This window comes from Mastacembelus armatus, chromosome 20, assembly GCF_900324485.2.
Source record: "Mastacembelus armatus chromosome 20, fMasArm1.2, whole genome shotgun sequence".
NCBI lineage: Eukaryota > Metazoa > Chordata > Actinopteri > Synbranchiformes > Mastacembelidae > Mastacembelus > Mastacembelus armatus.
Window position 1 is genome coordinate 6,482,050 of NC_046652.1, and position 17,780 is coordinate 6,499,829.

A 17,780-nucleotide genomic window follows, 5' to 3' on the forward strand; every position below is an offset into this window, starting at 1 on the left:
CCATCAGTGGAACCCATTATGGATTGGTCATTTTGCTCCATTTCTGCTCAACAGGAAATCAAGAATGATCACTCCACTCCCTGGTGACAGACCCTTAGAGGGAAACTGGGACATTTAAAATCATCTTCCTGCTATCCAAGGTGTAAATAACCAGTAGGGATATTGTGATGGGTGGTGCCAGGTCCTCAAAAAATGTCATGTCAGTGGTGCAGGTTCTCCTTAAAATTCAGCTACAAACCTGGAAATCTTGGGAATTGGGTTGTGTCTTTATTCAACCCAGAAAGCCCACCCACTTCCGTGACTTTGATCATTTGTGTTTTGGTTCTGCGTGCTTGTCCACTGGATTAGAGCAAATGTGTTTTGACTCATTACCATTGAGGTTTTAGCACAGATTGTTCACTTTAATATCAGGCTACTATGACCCATATCAGATGAACTGTTCAAGGATCACTGGCAGCCTTCTGACGTTCTGTGGACATGGTTTTCCGGTTTCAGAGGACCAGTATCAGCCAGTTTAAGCTACGTGATGTGCAGCATTTTCATTTGTAGACTGAAAAAAAGACATTTACTGTCAAGGTCTGCAACTGTAAAATATTATTTTTCCAAAACCTCACATTTCAACAAAGATTTATTTTTGACCATGTTTTAGGTTGAAATAAATCTGTGGTTCTGTGATGTCTTAGGCTAAAAATAATCAGTCTGTCTGTCTGAGTGTTACACGTTACTTGAAAGTAAACTTCAAAAATAGGAAAAACAAATATGCAGGAAAAACAACAACAACAATAATGATAGCCTGAAAGAGATATTTATCACTTTAAATAAATTTAACATAATAATTTTGCAGTTTTTGAGGCAGTAGGTCAAAAGCAGATGCTGCTTTCATCATCGCTGTTTTAGTTTGAAGGGAATTTGGTATTTGATTATGATTTATAAATTAAACAAAACATGTAATCAGTTATAAACGTAAATTAAATCACCCCTCCTCAACATACTGTGTGAAAAAAAACTGATACTACTTAGTATTATTCATGTTTATCAGGCAGAGGAATCAATATGACCAGAAACATGTTTGGGTGGGGTAACAAATAAAATGCAACACATGAAGTTGGCCACACAGTTTTGTTTTGTTTTAGAGAATGACACCTATGAGGGATGAGTGTACTTCCTGACCTGCAGGAAATCTTAACTAAACCACATTAGTTAAAACAAACAAGGAAAAGTCCATCATATTGGCAGTTATAATAACAATACAAAATACAGACAGCAGCATCCTTTAAAAAACATTTTGATATAAAGCAGAATCATATAAAAATAAATGAATAACAATCTGTTCCCCTGTCATTAAAAAATACAAAATATGACAAAACAGCTCTACAGAGCACCAGTAAAATGTGGCAGGTAGTAAAATGATATTCATCCTTAGAGCCTTCCTTAAACTGTATATATCAAAGGATTTCTTCATGAGACAGGTATATGTTTAAAAGGCAAGGCAATGGCACAAAGACAAAAACAAATGTTATACTATTAACAGATATGTACAACTAAATATTAGCAAACCAGAGATATTTCTTGTTTAGGAGGTTTCGCACTAAACATGACAAAACAAAAACAAAGGAGTACAGACAGGTTCATATTGTGTATGTGTCAGGTTTTTGTTGCTATGTTCACGCTGCCATGGGGATGACCTCTAACCCCTGAATTGTAGCAAAGCCATAAACATTTCGGTCATTGAGTTTGACAACAGGGCTTGATTACTGCATATTCAACAGCTGGAGTGTGCTCTCTGTTTGGTGGGGCTGCTCTCTGGGGCGCTCAAATCACAGCGAACACCCTGAACGCCTTCCCTCCAGGAGGGTTGTGAAGGCTGCAGGGAACAGGGAAACATGAAGGACAGTCAGTGTGGATGCGACATGCATCAGATAAGTCACATATCCCAGCCTTATGCAGAGACACATAGATGACACACAAACAGACAGACTTCAGGTTTAATGGAGAAATGTCTATGTCTGTGTTGTCAGGGACTCAGATGACAGATAGAACACAAACAGAAAGAAGCTGAGGCTTCATGAAAAAACAGATAAACCGCTAGTTTTTACAGACAAAGGACTCAATATGTCAACCCAACAATGACTGACATGTTAACTTAAACTATATAGATAAATGAGGGGCAGATAACAGACATTATGCATCTCGGCAGTGTGACAAAGATAAATGTAGTGGGGGAAGACAAAGGAGGAGAGAGAGGATAAAAGAGAGCAAGGGAAGGCTGTAGAATAAGTAAAACTTTATCTCCTCTACATAGTTCATGTAAACAGTGTTTATTCAGTTGGTAAAATGTAATATTTCTAAAATGGGACCAGACTACAGAGGATATGGGTCACTTTTAGGTTTAGGCAGAGGCTGGTATAGAACCTGTAACCATAAGGCTGTTGGAAACTGGTACCGCACAGACTAAACAAATGCTTTCAATTTTTTTAGCATCAAAAAAGTCTTTTCCTAGACAAATACAAGCTCATTGTTAACAGTTAAATGTATTTTCCTTTTGCTCACTGAAAACTCATTTCATAGAAAGAGTTGTAGGATCTTTACTCTCGGTCGGATCTTTACTCTCTACATCCTGCCAGAAGCAACGTTATTCCATACCACAGAGAGGCATTAGTACATTGCCTGATCTCTAAAGTCAAACAATCTCTGTCTCTTTACTGTAAAAGAGCAACATGATTATGCAGAATAGAATATTTTTTACTCTAAATTGACTTGAATTTGGTGAGTACTTTGTTCATAGTTTAAGCTTCTTAACATTCCAGTATAGCTGACGTATAAACCAATGATGTCTCTTGTTTTCTACTCTGTGTTAGCACATGGCTCCAAGCAATGTGGTCTACTCTCACCCCTTCTCTTAAGAGTTGATATGGAAAAATAGCAGTGATAGAAGTAAAAATATTCCTTTGTACTAAATATTCACCTGTCCTGAATATAAGCTGGTCTGATTGCAAACTTGCTATTTTATGTTTGAGGTGTTTTATCCTATGAATACTTGTGGTGTTACATGGAGGCTTATCGTAGACTATGTAGGCAGTAAGACAGTAAGATGCACTGTCTACATAGTCATTATCTAGAGTACACATAACTAGACCATGGGACTACAGTCTACAAAAATATGTTTTTATTTTATATTACCTGATTTTGTTTCCCCTGTCTTGTCAAATTTCATTGCTGGCCAATATTTGGAGATTCATTTGTGTTTTACCAAAATGGAAAGGAAGAGGTCTGGCACAGAAACTATTCTCTCCGGTTGGTTGAAGTTAAAGTGGAGTCCACTATGGATGGACTAAACTAAACCTGTCTAAAATCTAACACGATTTATATCTCATATGTTTCAGGTGCTAGTGACAGCCTGTTTCATGTTTTGGCTTTTTCCTGCACTCTTTAATTTGACTTTATGTGAGCTCAGTAAAGCAGATTGTGATTGGGTATAAAAATGCCTTAATATGATACCAGTCTGTTGAGATCTGATTCACACATTTGTACAGTTGTTGCCATTTTTGTCTTACTACAAAAAAAAAACAACATTATTTTAGGCTACAAGTATGCTAGTCAGCCTCCCATGTGTACTACATAAAGGAGCTAATGAACTGCCTGTTACCTGAAATGATTAGGTCAACAAGGTGAATAAATCTGTCTCTACCTGAGAGCCCGTGATTTCTCATTCTTCTACTTTAAGCTCCAGCAAATTAACCCTTTCACTCTTTTCCAAAGATCTGAGAAAGAATTCTGACATAGGACAAGCACTTTCCTTAAAAAAATAATTCTACATCACAATAGCTGATATCCTCACTCTATTCAGTGCAGTTACAAACAGTAGGTAGGTGGTAGGTTTTAAATGAAAATCATATGCAATAATCATGAAATAACCTTAGCTACCTGCAAACTGAAAATGCCCTTGTTAGTAGCAAATCACCCCTGAGCCTTCACATACCTCTCTGAGAAAATGCCATTTTGGTATGAGGCAATGTAGTATTTCCGTTTCTCCATTGGCATCACATCAATATAGCCACCCATGTCGTTCCTAATGACTCCAGCATGGACTGCTGCCTGGCATATACTGGACGTCTACAAAGGAAGGGTAAAAGAGAAATGTTGATTTATTTCTGTCTCTAAATTCATAAAAAATACATGAGGAGGTAAACTTACATCAGAGTATATTCTGGTGCCAATTACTCTGGAAATGTGAGGACTCTCTTCTAAACAGTTTCTTGGGCAATATAACCTACAAAGAGAAAAGTTGGGCAAGGGTTAGGACTAGAATTACATAAAGGCGTGGGCTTTGTGAATCAACATGGCAGGCAGACACTGCGATTTATACCTTGGACAATGTTTTGCAGGCTTCTGGTAAGGACATAGCTGTGCAACTGTGCTTTCACATGTGATGGCTTTGACTGTAGGAGAGAAACGTAGTCAGGGCCAACAAAAGTAGTTGCAGCACAGCTCTTATTAAGCAATTTAATATGTAAGAATGTAACATATCTGTAATTGCACTGTCACAATGTCGTCAAACTAACCTGTGACTCTGGAAACTGTGAAGGAATTAGCACTTTGGTATTTTCTGTTAAGAAGAAATGCACATTTACATGAGACTACATTATTCCTACTCATCAAATATCATCAGCATAAATTTAGGATAATGCTAGTTCAGTTATCATTGTCATACCCTAAAGAGTGGACTCCATTCTTGTTAGACTTGATGAAAAAGTCCTTTCTGCCCTGTCTTGTTACATCCATCCATCCTCCGTCATTATCTATGACACCTGCATGTAGTCCAGCTCTGCACAGACTGGATTGCTGCAAAGAAGAACATTTTATGGCATTTGATGCACTTGGAAACAAATGGCTCTTCTAGGTGTTACTGAGCTGTTGATTGGCATAATACTGATCACTGAAGGAACTAAACATACCCAACACAATTTGGATTATTCAGCCTGTGTACTCACCATGTCATAGTATACTGTCCCAACTACTTTTCCTGTAACATCAAGGCACCCAGCTGGACACTCATACCTGTAGATTAATACAAAACAATAGGTGAAAAGTTACATTTTTATTGTGTTATTTCATATATATAATCTTAATCGTACCTATTACATGGTGTCCCTTTGCACCGGTCTCGAAGTTTGGTGTCACAGGACACAAGCTGAGCTGAAACACATACATATATACCTTTCAGTACATTTACAGAAACCAACATGTATGAATTGATTCAGATGACCAGCCTCCAAAAGCCTCATTGGAGTGAAAAGGTTATTGATGTGATGACACTTCAAAAACTAAAGAGAACAATTCCTGTTCAAGGTTCAAGGTGGTGAGCAACACTGGTGGAAGTGTCTCAACTTACAAGTTCAGGCCGCTTGTGCTGCAGAGAGGAAGCCATTTAAAAACCACAGTGAGCCCTTCTGACCTGTCTCAGTCAGCCAAAAGCAACACACACTCAAGACATCATGCTAAAATAGATTCCCCTCCCTCTTGTAAGAGTGACTTGCAATATTAAGTACACTTCAGAAACTGTCAGTGTTCATCAGGGAGATGACAGATATTGACTACAGAACATAAAGACAATTTATGATAAATTGCAAGAAAAATATTTCTGGTCTTTTTTTGTGGTTCTCATCTATTATTGCTTCTCCAATACTGAGTGAGCAGCTTTTCACAATTCTTTGGGTTTTCACCAAGTTTTGAAAAGCAATGTTTTCTTTGTCTTAACTGAGTGGAGGTTAGATATTGTCCTATAATTCTTACCACTCTCTACTCCTCCCATCCCTCAAACCAGATCCTACACCACCATTTTAAGATGAAACTAGACCCAGAATAAACAGTTAAATGGCAGCTTACACATCTGCTGTGTGTTGACTACTTCATTCTTCTGGAGGTCCTCTGTTGGGGGCTTGGTGGAGGCTGGGGCAGGGAGACTTGGAGACTCATTCTTGGAGGCCCTGGACCAGGGATTCAGTGGAGTGTGGGGGGCCTCCTGCTCGATGAAATTGTTTTCTTCCTTTTCCACTTGTGGAGCATAGGAACTGTCATCTTTAAGTAAAGTCACAAAAACAGAGTATAATAATATGTAAGTTTTTCATGAAGAAATTATGAGACAGTGAGACCCAGAGACATGTAAAAGGATCCTCCCACATACAAGACACACACATTGACCATATTACTTGTAGTCAGTGTGTTTCTTTTTTGTGCTTATTTTGTCTATCTTTCTACTTTTTGCATATCTTTGTACTGTAGGTGTTTGGCAACTGTTTTGTTGTTCTAGTTACATTTTTTTTAATTATTGTGCATGTCTTTGTGGGGTTTTTTTTTTTTTTGCATCTTTTCAGTTATTTTGTTGGTTTTCTGCCAACTTTGACCATTTTACCTGTGACTCACCTGTGAGCCATACTACTTGACCAACTGTTTCTCCCCAACTCACCTGCCAATCTGCCTGCTTAGTTCCCTACCCTCCAGCCTCACCTGGCTTCTCTGCAAGCACATAACTCTACCACTCCATACCTTGCAAGCCCCTCTCCAACCACAAAGACATACCATATCCACAAACAACACCCCTTGTCCCCCCTTACCAACTCCAACTGGCCAAGCATGGACCCAGCAGATGCGGATTCAGTTCACAAGTCCCCCAGTCAAAGATGGCACAACCAAGCTCTTTGTTCCCTCTTGGATCGCAACTCAAATTGAGAACATCTCAAAATTACTCACCACCCAACCTGATCTTCCCATTTTCACAGTTCTTCAATGCTCCTTCTCTCTGGCCCAGGCAATGTTGATTCCCCTCTAATCTCCAGTTTCCCTTTGGGAACAAGATCTAGGGGACCCAGGAAAAGTGCCAAGGATTCCTGCTACAGATTTCTCTTGTTTTTGACTGGAAATCCATTACCTATCCTACAGATCATTCTAAAGTGTCTTGTTTAACAGGCTCATTGAGAGGGAAAATACTGGAATTGAAGCTGATGTGTAATACTGATGTCTTTCTTATATCTTAAGTTTGTGGAGGAGCTTAAGCTGATATTCGATCATCCAATTTAAACTACTGACGCAGTCAAGAGGCTTGTAAATCTCCAGCATGGTCAGAGCAATGTGGATCCTTTCCACTGAGAGAGGCTAGAATGACTAGTTTAGATTTCCACTAAATAAATCTCCCTCAGGACTGATTTTAAGAAACTTCTGCTCTGTTGAATATTTTGAAGTGGATAAAGTAAATAATGCATCTTCAATCAGATTAAAGGTACCTCAAACATCAGCCTACATTCCATGTGTCTCACCCTTTCAGCCCTCCTGTCAATTCCTCTTCTCCTATCTGGCTCACTAATGATTTTCCAGCCTATACAGTGAGAAGGTTGTTTGGTGTGCATCACTGGGGTTGGAGTATTCATTGCCTGGTTGACTGGGAGGATTAAGGTACTGAAGAGAGGTCATGGATTCTGCACCTACTAATATCAGATTCCAACCTTTTCAGGGACTTTCATCAGTCCCACCCTGACAGGCCTGGGGGATGCCCTGTGACCTGGTGGCTTCTGTGGTTTCTAATCGACTTTGGAGCTTCTGAGTCTCCCCTTCCCACACCCCTCCACTCACTTTGCGCTGTCAGGTAAGATGGTGCTTTGCCCTGCTCTCCTCCTGAGCTGCATGGAGGATGGCACACCTGCACTGGATTAGCTAATCAACTATCAAAGCCAGTTCCTCCAAAACTCTTCACCTGATTGGACGTCTTGCTCTGCAATCTCCTCTCCAGGACTGCTGCAAACTCTGTAGTCATCTACCAGACCATTGCCAGTTTCAGCCACATTACCTGATCACTGCTACTACTGCTTGGCCAGTTGCTTCTCTCCAACTCATCCGCCTGATTGTCCAACCTCTAAATCAACCTGCCTGCCTACTCCAGTGACCTGCCGTGCCATTGTCCACCATTCCCTACACACCCAGCCTCGCCCTGCTTCCCTACCAACCCAGAATCCACTCCCCTTATCTCAGACTCACCACATCCCTTTCTCACTTACAACAGTTTTGTTCCATGTCTGCAGTCATTTTGTGTCTATTTTTACTTGTTTTGTGTTTTTTTGTCTTTTTGTAGTCATTTTATTGATTTTCCAATGCTTCATACAGAGGATCCAGGAAGTCCCTGGCCTGTGCCCGGTAGGTCAGTTATCCATCCATGCCTCAGGCATTCACACTTTATGTTACTCTGTTTTCTCATACCTTTGTAGCAGAGGTTGTCCTTGCAGCCTCCTCCATAGCTGGGGGGACACGCAGAGCAAGGTGTCCCATGTTTGTAAGGCGCATAGCCCCACCAGTTGCCCCTGTTCAGGTCACATAACAAGTAAACCTTGTGGCATAAACAGAGTACCAACTACTTCAACAAAACTGATAACTAATACATGTGACCATTCTGATTTTCAACTATGACTGAAAGAACATTCAAAATATAGCAGCAAATGGCACATACTTTTTAAAAATGAAGCACAAGCTTATTGATCCTCTTTCTCGTGGCCTGAATGACAACCATTTAACAGGAAAAGTATGTCACAAAAAAGCCACTTACTTTGGTGAATAGTTGCAGACTAGATAGACAGCTTTGGCCCAAATCTGTCCCCACACATTCATATTGTAACACAAATTGATGGCACAGCCAATTCGACTGCTGGTGGCCCAGACAAGCTACAAAAGAATGACAGAAGAGAGATTAAGTACACATGACAGTACTGATTGTACAGCCTGTAATTACTAAAGTCTTCAAAATACTGAAATGGTATGATCAATATCTAACTACCTGTGTGTAATGAGTACAAACTGGGCCAGAGCATCTCAAGGGGCAGTAGGGGTTACACTCCTGAGGGTAAGGGAAGGAATAGTCTTTCACTTCATCATACCAGGCCTGCACATGGAACGTGGGTGGACGATACCTGGAAAGATGTATGCTGTGATGGCAATATTCAAACAATACTTTTCTTCTCTTGTTTTGCTGTTGGTGTGGGATTTGGTATTATACATCAAAGCTGTTCTCTGCTTATTGTAGCTTTGCTTTCAAGAATCTACGATACAGGCATGATCCATGATGCCCATACAATAGGCTGCATTGTAGTGTTACAGTAACAATAGTCACTCTATGACTGGGTGGTATATTTACTGTACTCCTATTCAGGAACATATTTTCATCCTATTCCTAATCTATATGTTACCAAATCATGAAAGATATCGTTATCTGGGCTGGGTCTGAGCCAACTGTTTGACAATATATACATATATATATATATATATACACATATATGTGTGTGTGTGTGTGTGTATTATATACATATATATGTGTATTATACACATATATTATATAATGTATTATATATACAGTACATATATATGTATGTGTGTATAGATAGAGAGATAGATAGATAGATAGATAGATAGTAGACCTTAAATTTTCTACCTTCCCCAGTGTGCTCCTAGGTTCTGTCCAATCTGTGGCAGTAATCCAGCAGGACCATGCTCCCACAAACAGGTCTCAGCCCACTCCTCTGCTGTACGCTCCAACTCTGTGTCCCACACCTGCGTAGAAGATACAATTAAATATAATAAGGTTGAATACAGTTCAATGCTTCTTGCTCTGCTACTGATTGACAGTAAATTATAGGAATATCTGAAGACACTCACTGCTGTACAGGGTTTGTTGAGCTGTGATGAGATGGTGTTACCTAAAGACTTCTTAAATCAGTGTTACTTACAGTATCATATGTCAATAAGTTAAGACTAGGAGCTAAAATATGTCTGTGAAGAGTCTGACTAAGTAGCTACACTCATTTATAAAGTAAGTGCAGAACTGTTAATGTGTTGCTGCTGACAAGAGCTTTCTTTTCTGGCTTTCTTATTGCTGCTCAGCTGACTTGTGCCAGATGGATTTTCCCGTTAGATTGAGTGTTATTCAAAAAATTCAAAAGCTGTTTTTCCTTAATGTCTTCCATATGTCTCTGGTGAACTGTCAGGGTGCAAGCTGTTGCTTCACTTTGCCTCTCTCTGAGTTGCCCACTCAGGCTCAGGTTGGATATAGAGGGATCATATGCTCATTTTGGGTTTTTCTGGGAATACAGAGCGTCCTTCCTCTCTGCTGACCCACATTCTACTATAAAAATGTTACACCCACTGTAGCTCTTTTGAAGGACACTGTATATTCTTTTAATTGCACATTTTGAATTTAACCTTCAGTGTGGGAAGTCTAATGTAACATGTTTCTAAAAGAAACTCAATGAAGTCACATGTGTGTGTGTGCGTAAATGTTAGAGCACATGCTATACCAACATAGTATACCAATGGAGGTGTCAAATGTTTTCACATTTCACACATGAACCCTGGAAATCATAAGCTTGCATTCACTAAAATCTATTAACAGATGCCAAAATGTAACTCCGCCCACTTCCTTCACTTCCACCTTTGCCTCCTCAGTCACCAATCTTCATTACTCCTAAAACACACAATAAACCTAGTAGGTCAGTAGTATCATATCTATTATTATCTCTTTTTACAAGTACAACAGCTAATAATGCTGAAATACACTAAAGAGGCCAATGCCTGGTCATCATCAGTAATGGGAGACCGCTAATGAATTCTGGCTACAGTGTCTCCTTGGGGAACATTGTTGATTATGTGTCTATCACAGTCATGACTCATGACCTTCTCAAAATAATAATAAGAATAAAATAAATAATAAAACAGTATACCACAAGCCTGCATAAGTCCCCTTTCAGTATCTCTAAAATGTTAAATAATCACAAATCCTTAATATTTAATACAATTTGATTTTATTTTAGCCAAAACCCAAGAGGAATGAAGCCATTGTTTTATTTTTTTAACATGTAAGTTCGCATTTATCTTTCACAACAGGTAGGATCCTCCTGGGCATGGATGATAATAGTCTCATATGAATCTGCTCTTCATAAATGATCTTGTTTCTTATCTTCTCTGTGCTAAAGGGGTTTTATTGCTTTACCTTCAGCTTTAAAATACTCTAAAAGTGTTCATAGTTTTCCTCTACTTCTTGAGCTTAATGAGACTGGAACTCATCTTTTTATTCTGTCATTTGGTACAAACTTGAATTCATTTAGTCATCTGTACATTTCATTTCTGCTACTCTTTGCACTACTGTAGCCCCAAGTTTGCAAAATCCAACTTCTATGTTTCATGGTCAGCACTATGAAGTTGCTGTGTTAGTTCTGGCAAGGTCCACACTAAGCATGCCGGAGCCCATGTGACCCAAACAAATGTATTTTGGTTTTATATGACCAATGAATGTTCTGCCAATATTCATGAATCCTTTTCTCGTGTTCTTTGGAAAACAACTGATCTGCAGTTATGTGGGAAATGATTTTTCTCTTGGAAACTGTCTATAGATATTGGGTGTAGACCAATATCCATCCTTGTGCCAAGTCAGAAGCACTCATCTATCTGTTCAATGAAGGCCTGTGTACATGGTGAATCGTGCACGGTGTCATTTTATGCAGCTTACATTATTACTGGTATTATATCTCTTCTTCCAGCACCTCCTAACCACTGCTGCGACTGTGTTTTGACTTGGTTTCAGTAGCGTACTGAAGCTCCTGTACATTCTGCCATGGTTTGAAGTCTCACTATCTGTTGTATGTTTCTTACTTGTTCAAGGAATTCCCTACTATGAGGAGTAAGGTTGCATTAGACATTACCCAGGGTCAAGAATGAGAAAGGTTGACTAGTCATTTTATAACTAGTACATTACTTGCAAATCACAGGCACAATCAGTGATAACAAGTTTACTCACTTTTGTTGGTACATTGAGCTTGTGTTGCATTTTCAATTTGTCTAATCTGCTTTTTTAAAAATTATACATAAGATGAAATAACCTTCACCTAAAATTAAAAATGATACAATCCTTATAATGCGATTCAATTTTTAAACAGTCAACATTTAAGTGACATTGCACAGGCATGTAGTTTCATTGTAAACACAAGCAGCTCTGTTCCTGCTGAGGAGCTCATTCCAGCAGGAAACAGGCTCACAACAAATCACCTGAGAACCATATTTTTTGGTTGCTGAATTTTGTACAGGGTGCAGCTGGCTTGTCAAGGTGCTGTCATTTACACAGTTAGCACAGCAGGGGAGGCCAACACCCCCCATCCACCACAACTGCACTTCTGCTGGGGCCCATAAAAATATGTCCCTTTCTTTCAGCACCATGCACAATGTGGAGTTTATTTGGCTTAACACTTCATTTGTGTTTTTTTTTTTTCTCTCGCTCTCGTCATTGGTCAATTGGTTGCATTCCATTTGGTACAGTGAGATACTTCCTTTGCAAGTTTCTGTTTCCTGTTCATGATCAGTAGTGTATGGAGTCCTACAGAAATACTGACAAACAGGAAAGATATGCAAATTTGCAAATTACAGACAATACACATGTAGCTTAGAAAAAAGTAGATAGGTTGAGGAGAAAAAGTGATAAGATGTTCTGAACACAACACAGAAAACACAAGAGTGACTTTATAAGAAGCTCAAAGTTGGAGATCAGTAATAAAAAATACTGTACATTATGTCATGGAAAAGCATATATCCTATATCCTATGTGCGTCAGTGTGTTTATGTTAAATCGCAAATTACTATTTTCACAACAATATGGATTAAATTATCTGCATGTGTTGCCTATCCCATTTATCATGATTCATAGTCAACTACCTAATATCTATAACATTATATTATAATTGGATCTCCTTACAACAATGACATAGTAGGACAAGAATAGGACAGACAGTTATTGTAGGCTTTACCTGAACTTGAAGTGGTGTCACTGATTTTGACAACTACCAAATATCATCTACTAAAATATAATACATAGTAAATGCACAAAAGCACATTTCCATGATCAGTAATAGTAGCAATAGTAGTAATGGTGGCTTGTATTTCTTGTGGCAGTAAACCACAAACCTATTGCTGTACAGCAGCAGTTAGTAGCAGAAGAAGGAGACTGGTTAAACCCAATTGTTGGCAAAGGCAACTGCAAAATCAGCACAATGGCAGAATTGGCACCAGAGTAAAGGGGCTGCAGCTGCAGTACAAGATCACAGTAGTGAAACCATGATGTGGGAGACCTTGCTACCAATGATGACTATCAGGATCACTAGAACGTGATCATTTCATCTACATGTGTTTTGCACCTTGTAGTGTTTTATGCTAATGTTCCCTTAAGCATTCATAAAAGGTGCATTTGCAAACTATTCACTGTTAATGCATTTGGAGAATGTTTAAATTGTTGGCATTATATTAAGCAGGTTTCATTGCTTTTCTTAACATTAGAGCCAGTTGACATGATGTCAACATCTGTTTCAGGGCACCTCGGTTTGGAGGTTTCTGGACATAACCAGTAGAGTGGACACCCTGTGATGCACTGGAGAGAAGCCATCTTCCATCTAGACCGTGACCTCTGAGGGATCCTGCTGGAAAGTTGGTGGGACTAAAGGTGTTTAGACTACTCTATTTAACCTTTTCCCACCCGAGTCTGAGACTGACTTTGCAAATTAATGTATTTAAAAATTTGTTTAATCAAAAGCAACATTTTCTAACATTGAAGTCATTACCATAACTTTAACTCTAGCTAATCTTATTGTTCCTTTTCTAATCTTGGGCCATTGTCAGCTTACTTGAAGCATGATGTGAAAAATCTGGGTGTGTTGTTTGACTCAGGATTTAAATTTAATAAATACATTAACATGGTGATTATAGTTTTAATTAATTATGCATTTAATGCAAGGTGAAGCCTATTTTAAATATGAATGATTTGGGGAGGCTGATTCATGCTTTTGTTAGCTTTTAGATTTAAATTATGGCAGTGCCTTTTATTTTGGCATTAATCAGTTGTCTCTTTCCCATCTACAGCTTGTCCTGAATGCTGAAGCTCGCCTTTCAACTGATTCTTCCAGAAGTGAGCATATTCAAGATTTTATTGTTTGTATATAAGAGTCTGCATGGCCTTCAAGGCCTGCCTATCAGTCTCTGCTGACTGTTCCATGCTCTGGGCTCATACAATGGAGTGATCAAGCACTTTCTGTGGGTGCTCCGACTTTGTGAAACTCTTTGCTGCTTCAGAATCGACTGGCTCACCACTGTTAAATCTAATTTATTTATTTATTTATTCATTCATTTAAATATGCTGGATATACCTAATTCCAGACAGATGTATTAGTCTACACCTAATACATTTAAAGAATGAAAACAACATGCTCATAACACAACTACGAATCATCCTGAGCAGTAAAATGACAGTTCAGCTGATAAGCCTAATAAGTCCTAACAAGCCACTGACACCAGACTTGAGTGCAGCCCACTGAAGTCAAGCTAAACATCAAGGAAGGTGGGACTATCTGTCCCAAGATGTCATATATGTGTCTTATAGCACTTCAAACACTGGCATTATGCGTGTGTGTTTATACCCGTGGGTCAACATTTGAGTGAGAGGCATAACAGCTGTCCTCTCCTGAAGCTGCATTGAAGTTTTGTGGATCACTACATAGCATCAATGCTTATCCAAGGAATTTTTTGGGCCTCTGTGTTGGATAATGACAGAATGGGAACGGAGCCACAGGGATGAGAAATGGAGGCAGCAAGTGAGGGCAAAAAAAGGAAATAAATGAAAGAGGAGGAAACAGGAGGATTTGAACTGATGTTATCTCTTGGTCTCTGTGTGCGATCACCACGGAGGGTCAGTCACATTATGGTTTAGTACAATAGCAGGCAATAACAGAGATGATGGGAAAACGTATGTATGTGTATGTGTGTATCTGTATTTATGTGTATGTAGGGAGAGCATGAGAGCATGTCTATGAAGTCTTCCGGTACAGTGAAGCTGTCAGATTTCTGAAAGGCGACAGCAGCTGAACACAGATAATCAGAGAAATATGGAGCCCCTTTTAAAAATCATTTTACATTTTAAGCCTCAAAGATATTGACATCTATTGAATCTGAAATCAATTCAAACACTTATTCATACCGTCTTGTTTTACTTTGCACCCATTCCAAGTATCTCTTTCTTTTTTTATTTTGACATATGTTTTGTTGTACCTTCATCAGTTTTCCACTGCCTCTACTTTCTATTTGCAAATCTCCTTCATCATCTTCACACCTCCGTTTTTATTTACCTACTGTATTCCTTGCTAACTTTTACTTTCATACTTTCACCTCACGTCCTCTTGTTGCATGCCTTTCTACATTTCACCCCTGGGTGCCCCTGCACCTAAAAAAACAGCAAACTGTAACAGGAGACAGTAGAAGCGAGCTGTGTGCTGCTGGCTCAGCATTTCTCCACTACAGTGTGCCTCAACCAGAAGCCTGCCAAGCAGAGCTTCCCACACACACACGCACATGCACACACATGCACACACAAGCACACACAAGGGGTCCTTAAATCCAAACTCTCCATTATACAATTACACAGTCCAGCAGTTGCCCCCAGCAGGAATTGTTTATGTGCCTTTACCATAGAATAATACCACCTTTTGTTCAGCATCTCTTTAATTAGAGATGAATTCATGATAAAACCTCATTACTTTCGGCACACTGTATTGATTTTTTTACCTCCTGGTGCACTGGTGGCAATGCACTGTGGTGGTCAAGCAGTGCCTGTTCATGTAGTGTGTTTGGAAAAGTTCCAGATCTGTGCAGCACTAACTTTCGGAAAGTGTTGTGCATGTTTGTGTGTGTGTTAATGGAGGTGAGACAGCTGGTAAAAACCAACCCTGGTGTCGTGATCTGATTCCAGATGGACTGTGAAAAGTGATTTGGCACTGCACTGGCACATGATGGCCCATTGATAAAATCAAACAAATATCTTCGCATGATTAAAACAATGTATTAGTTATGTGATTACTGGCAGGTTGGTGGAATTGCTCTCTTCTGGCAAAACCAAAATAACCTGGGTACAGAATTATGTGTGTAGAGGGTTGAGGTATGTGGTTTGGGCTTCATGTGTGAAGGTGATTAGATGTTGGCATGTTGTCTGTGAGTGAGCCAAGTGGGACAGACGCCAGCTGGTCTGGTGACTGGGTCAGCACACTATAAACTACATGACCCACAAGTGTAAAGAATTCTTAGGGAGTTCAGAAACTGGATCATAGCTTTAAAGTACTATTTTCCACTTTAAACGCACAACCTCATGAAAATCAGTCTCAAAGATGAGCTGACAACATATCTACATCCTCCACCCACCTACCATGAACTCCATGTTGGAAGCCGGGGGGTAGACCTGCCCTCTGAGCTTGTTGTGAAGATCCAGGATGAGCTGAGCGTCACTGTCTGTAATAGCCCTCTTCCCTCTCTGCTTGGCCTCCCACCAGTCCCCATCCTCATCCAGATATTTGTCTAGAATCTGCTGCCAGCCTGTAGAATTAGGAGGTATCAGCATGGAAGTGGCCATCTGGAGCAGCAGGAGCAGAGAAGCAATCATCCAATGTGGGTATACACGCCTCATCCTGGTAAATGATGATGATAATGATGGTGGTCCTCTCAAACTCAAGTGGGAAGGATGGGTTGGAAAAGCGGTGCTGGTGCAGAAAGAAACTCTGGCAAAAGAGCAAAGAGGACAGAGCAAAACTGATTTATTGAAAGGATTAGAGCTGTTGCTCTACATCAGCTTTGTTGAATAACATGGGCCAGTATTGAAACTGGTGAGGACAGTGCACTGGCTTGCAGGCACATGGTCTGGTGCAGCCCCATAGGTAACCTCATGGGGTTCAGTGAGTGCAAATGGGCTGGAGATGACGAATCGAAGTGTGCATGGAAGACATCTGTATTACTGTTGACTTCTGATGAATAGGCTTTTTTTTTTTTTTTCCAGAAGTCAAAAAACAGGACAGACAGATTTTATTCTGCGCAAACGAACACTTCTAACACATTACAGCTGTAATAACTGTAGTGAAGTGTACAGCATGATGCATGAAGTAGCGAAAGCACTGCCAGTATTGTATGTGTAGTATGCATACTTTCAGTTCAACTTCTTGGCATGCCTGCAGCAGCGCTGCCACAGGCTGACACGGAGCCAGTAATGGAAATGTGAAGAGCAATGCATTGAAATAGAAGTGCAACGCTTTGATTTAATGACGACCTTGGAAATAATTTACCTTTAATGAACTGGAATTGAGCCGCTGTGTAAGATCTGCACAGAGATGAAACTGGGAGAAAACTGCAGCGAGAAGAGAAGAAGAGTCCGCCTTCAAAGTAAGTTGCAGAGCTCAGGTGATGACTGTCGATGGCCGTGTGATGGAAATCAAAGATGACACACGGCGGCTTCACTCCGTTTTCATCTTTCTGAAAAAGTGGTCTTTCTTCTTTCGGGATTCTTGCACCAAAGACGCTAAAGCATCACTTATCCACATTTTATCCTGAAGTTGGCTGCGTTTCGATAGTGCCACCCCTAACCACGCCTCTACGAGCTGGAAACGTCCCACTCGTTTATAGAAAGAAGTGCGGGTCAGAAGTCTTGTATACAGTGTAAGCAGATTTTTTTTTTTCTTTGATTCTTGGGTTTAATAATTCTCTCGTCTCAGCAGTGACATTATATTAACACCACTGCGCTTATTCATTGTGGCGCTAACTCATTATGCACCTCTGATCTTCCAAACATCTCTCTAGTCTTCTCAGGTATAATACTTCCTGTTGTCATCTGCAGAAAAATAAGATTCACTAAGACTGAAGACCTTTGTGGCAACATGTAGCAAAAGCCCCCAGGTATT

The 17,780-nt window shown here is 39.8% G+C and overlaps 1 protein-coding gene across 1 annotated transcript; it reads right to left on the reverse strand.

The window, feature by feature from the left end:
• Nucleotides 1-775: 775 nt before the first annotated feature.
• Nucleotides 776-17,450, reverse strand: crispld1a (cysteine-rich secretory protein LCCL domain containing 1a). Its single transcript, XM_026292901.1, has 15 exons — nt 17,169-17,450; nt 16,262-16,610; nt 9,470-9,588; nt 8,819-8,951; nt 8,591-8,706; nt 8,248-8,348; nt 5,887-6,078; nt 5,136-5,196; nt 4,992-5,058; nt 4,712-4,842; nt 4,563-4,606; nt 4,367-4,439; nt 4,195-4,270; nt 3,980-4,113; nt 776-1,864 (listed from the first exon to the last, which is right to left on the reverse strand). Exons 2-15 carry the CDS (start codon nt 16,517-16,519, stop codon nt 1,813-1,815), a joined length of 1,557 nt encoding a protein of 518 aa, XP_026148686.1. The 5' UTR covers nt 16,520-16,610; nt 17,169-17,450; the 3' UTR covers nt 776-1,812.
• Nucleotides 17,451-17,780: the final 330 nt, after the last annotated feature.

Bases quoted from the DNA above. Each gene is read 5' to 3' on its own strand.
- crispld1a (XM_026292901.1), bottom strand. From the start codon at position 16,519: ATGAGGCGTGTATACCCACATTGGATGATTGCTTCTCTGCTCCTGCTG. The intron at 8,707-8,818 runs GTAGTTAGATAT...ATTCTTTTGTAG, and splicing joins TTTGTACTCATTACACACAG to CTTGTCTGGGCCACCAGCAG. The intron at 4,843-4,991 runs GTGAGTACACAG...TCTTCTTTGCAG, and splicing joins GGACAGTATACTATGACATG to CAATCCAGTCTGTGCAGAGC.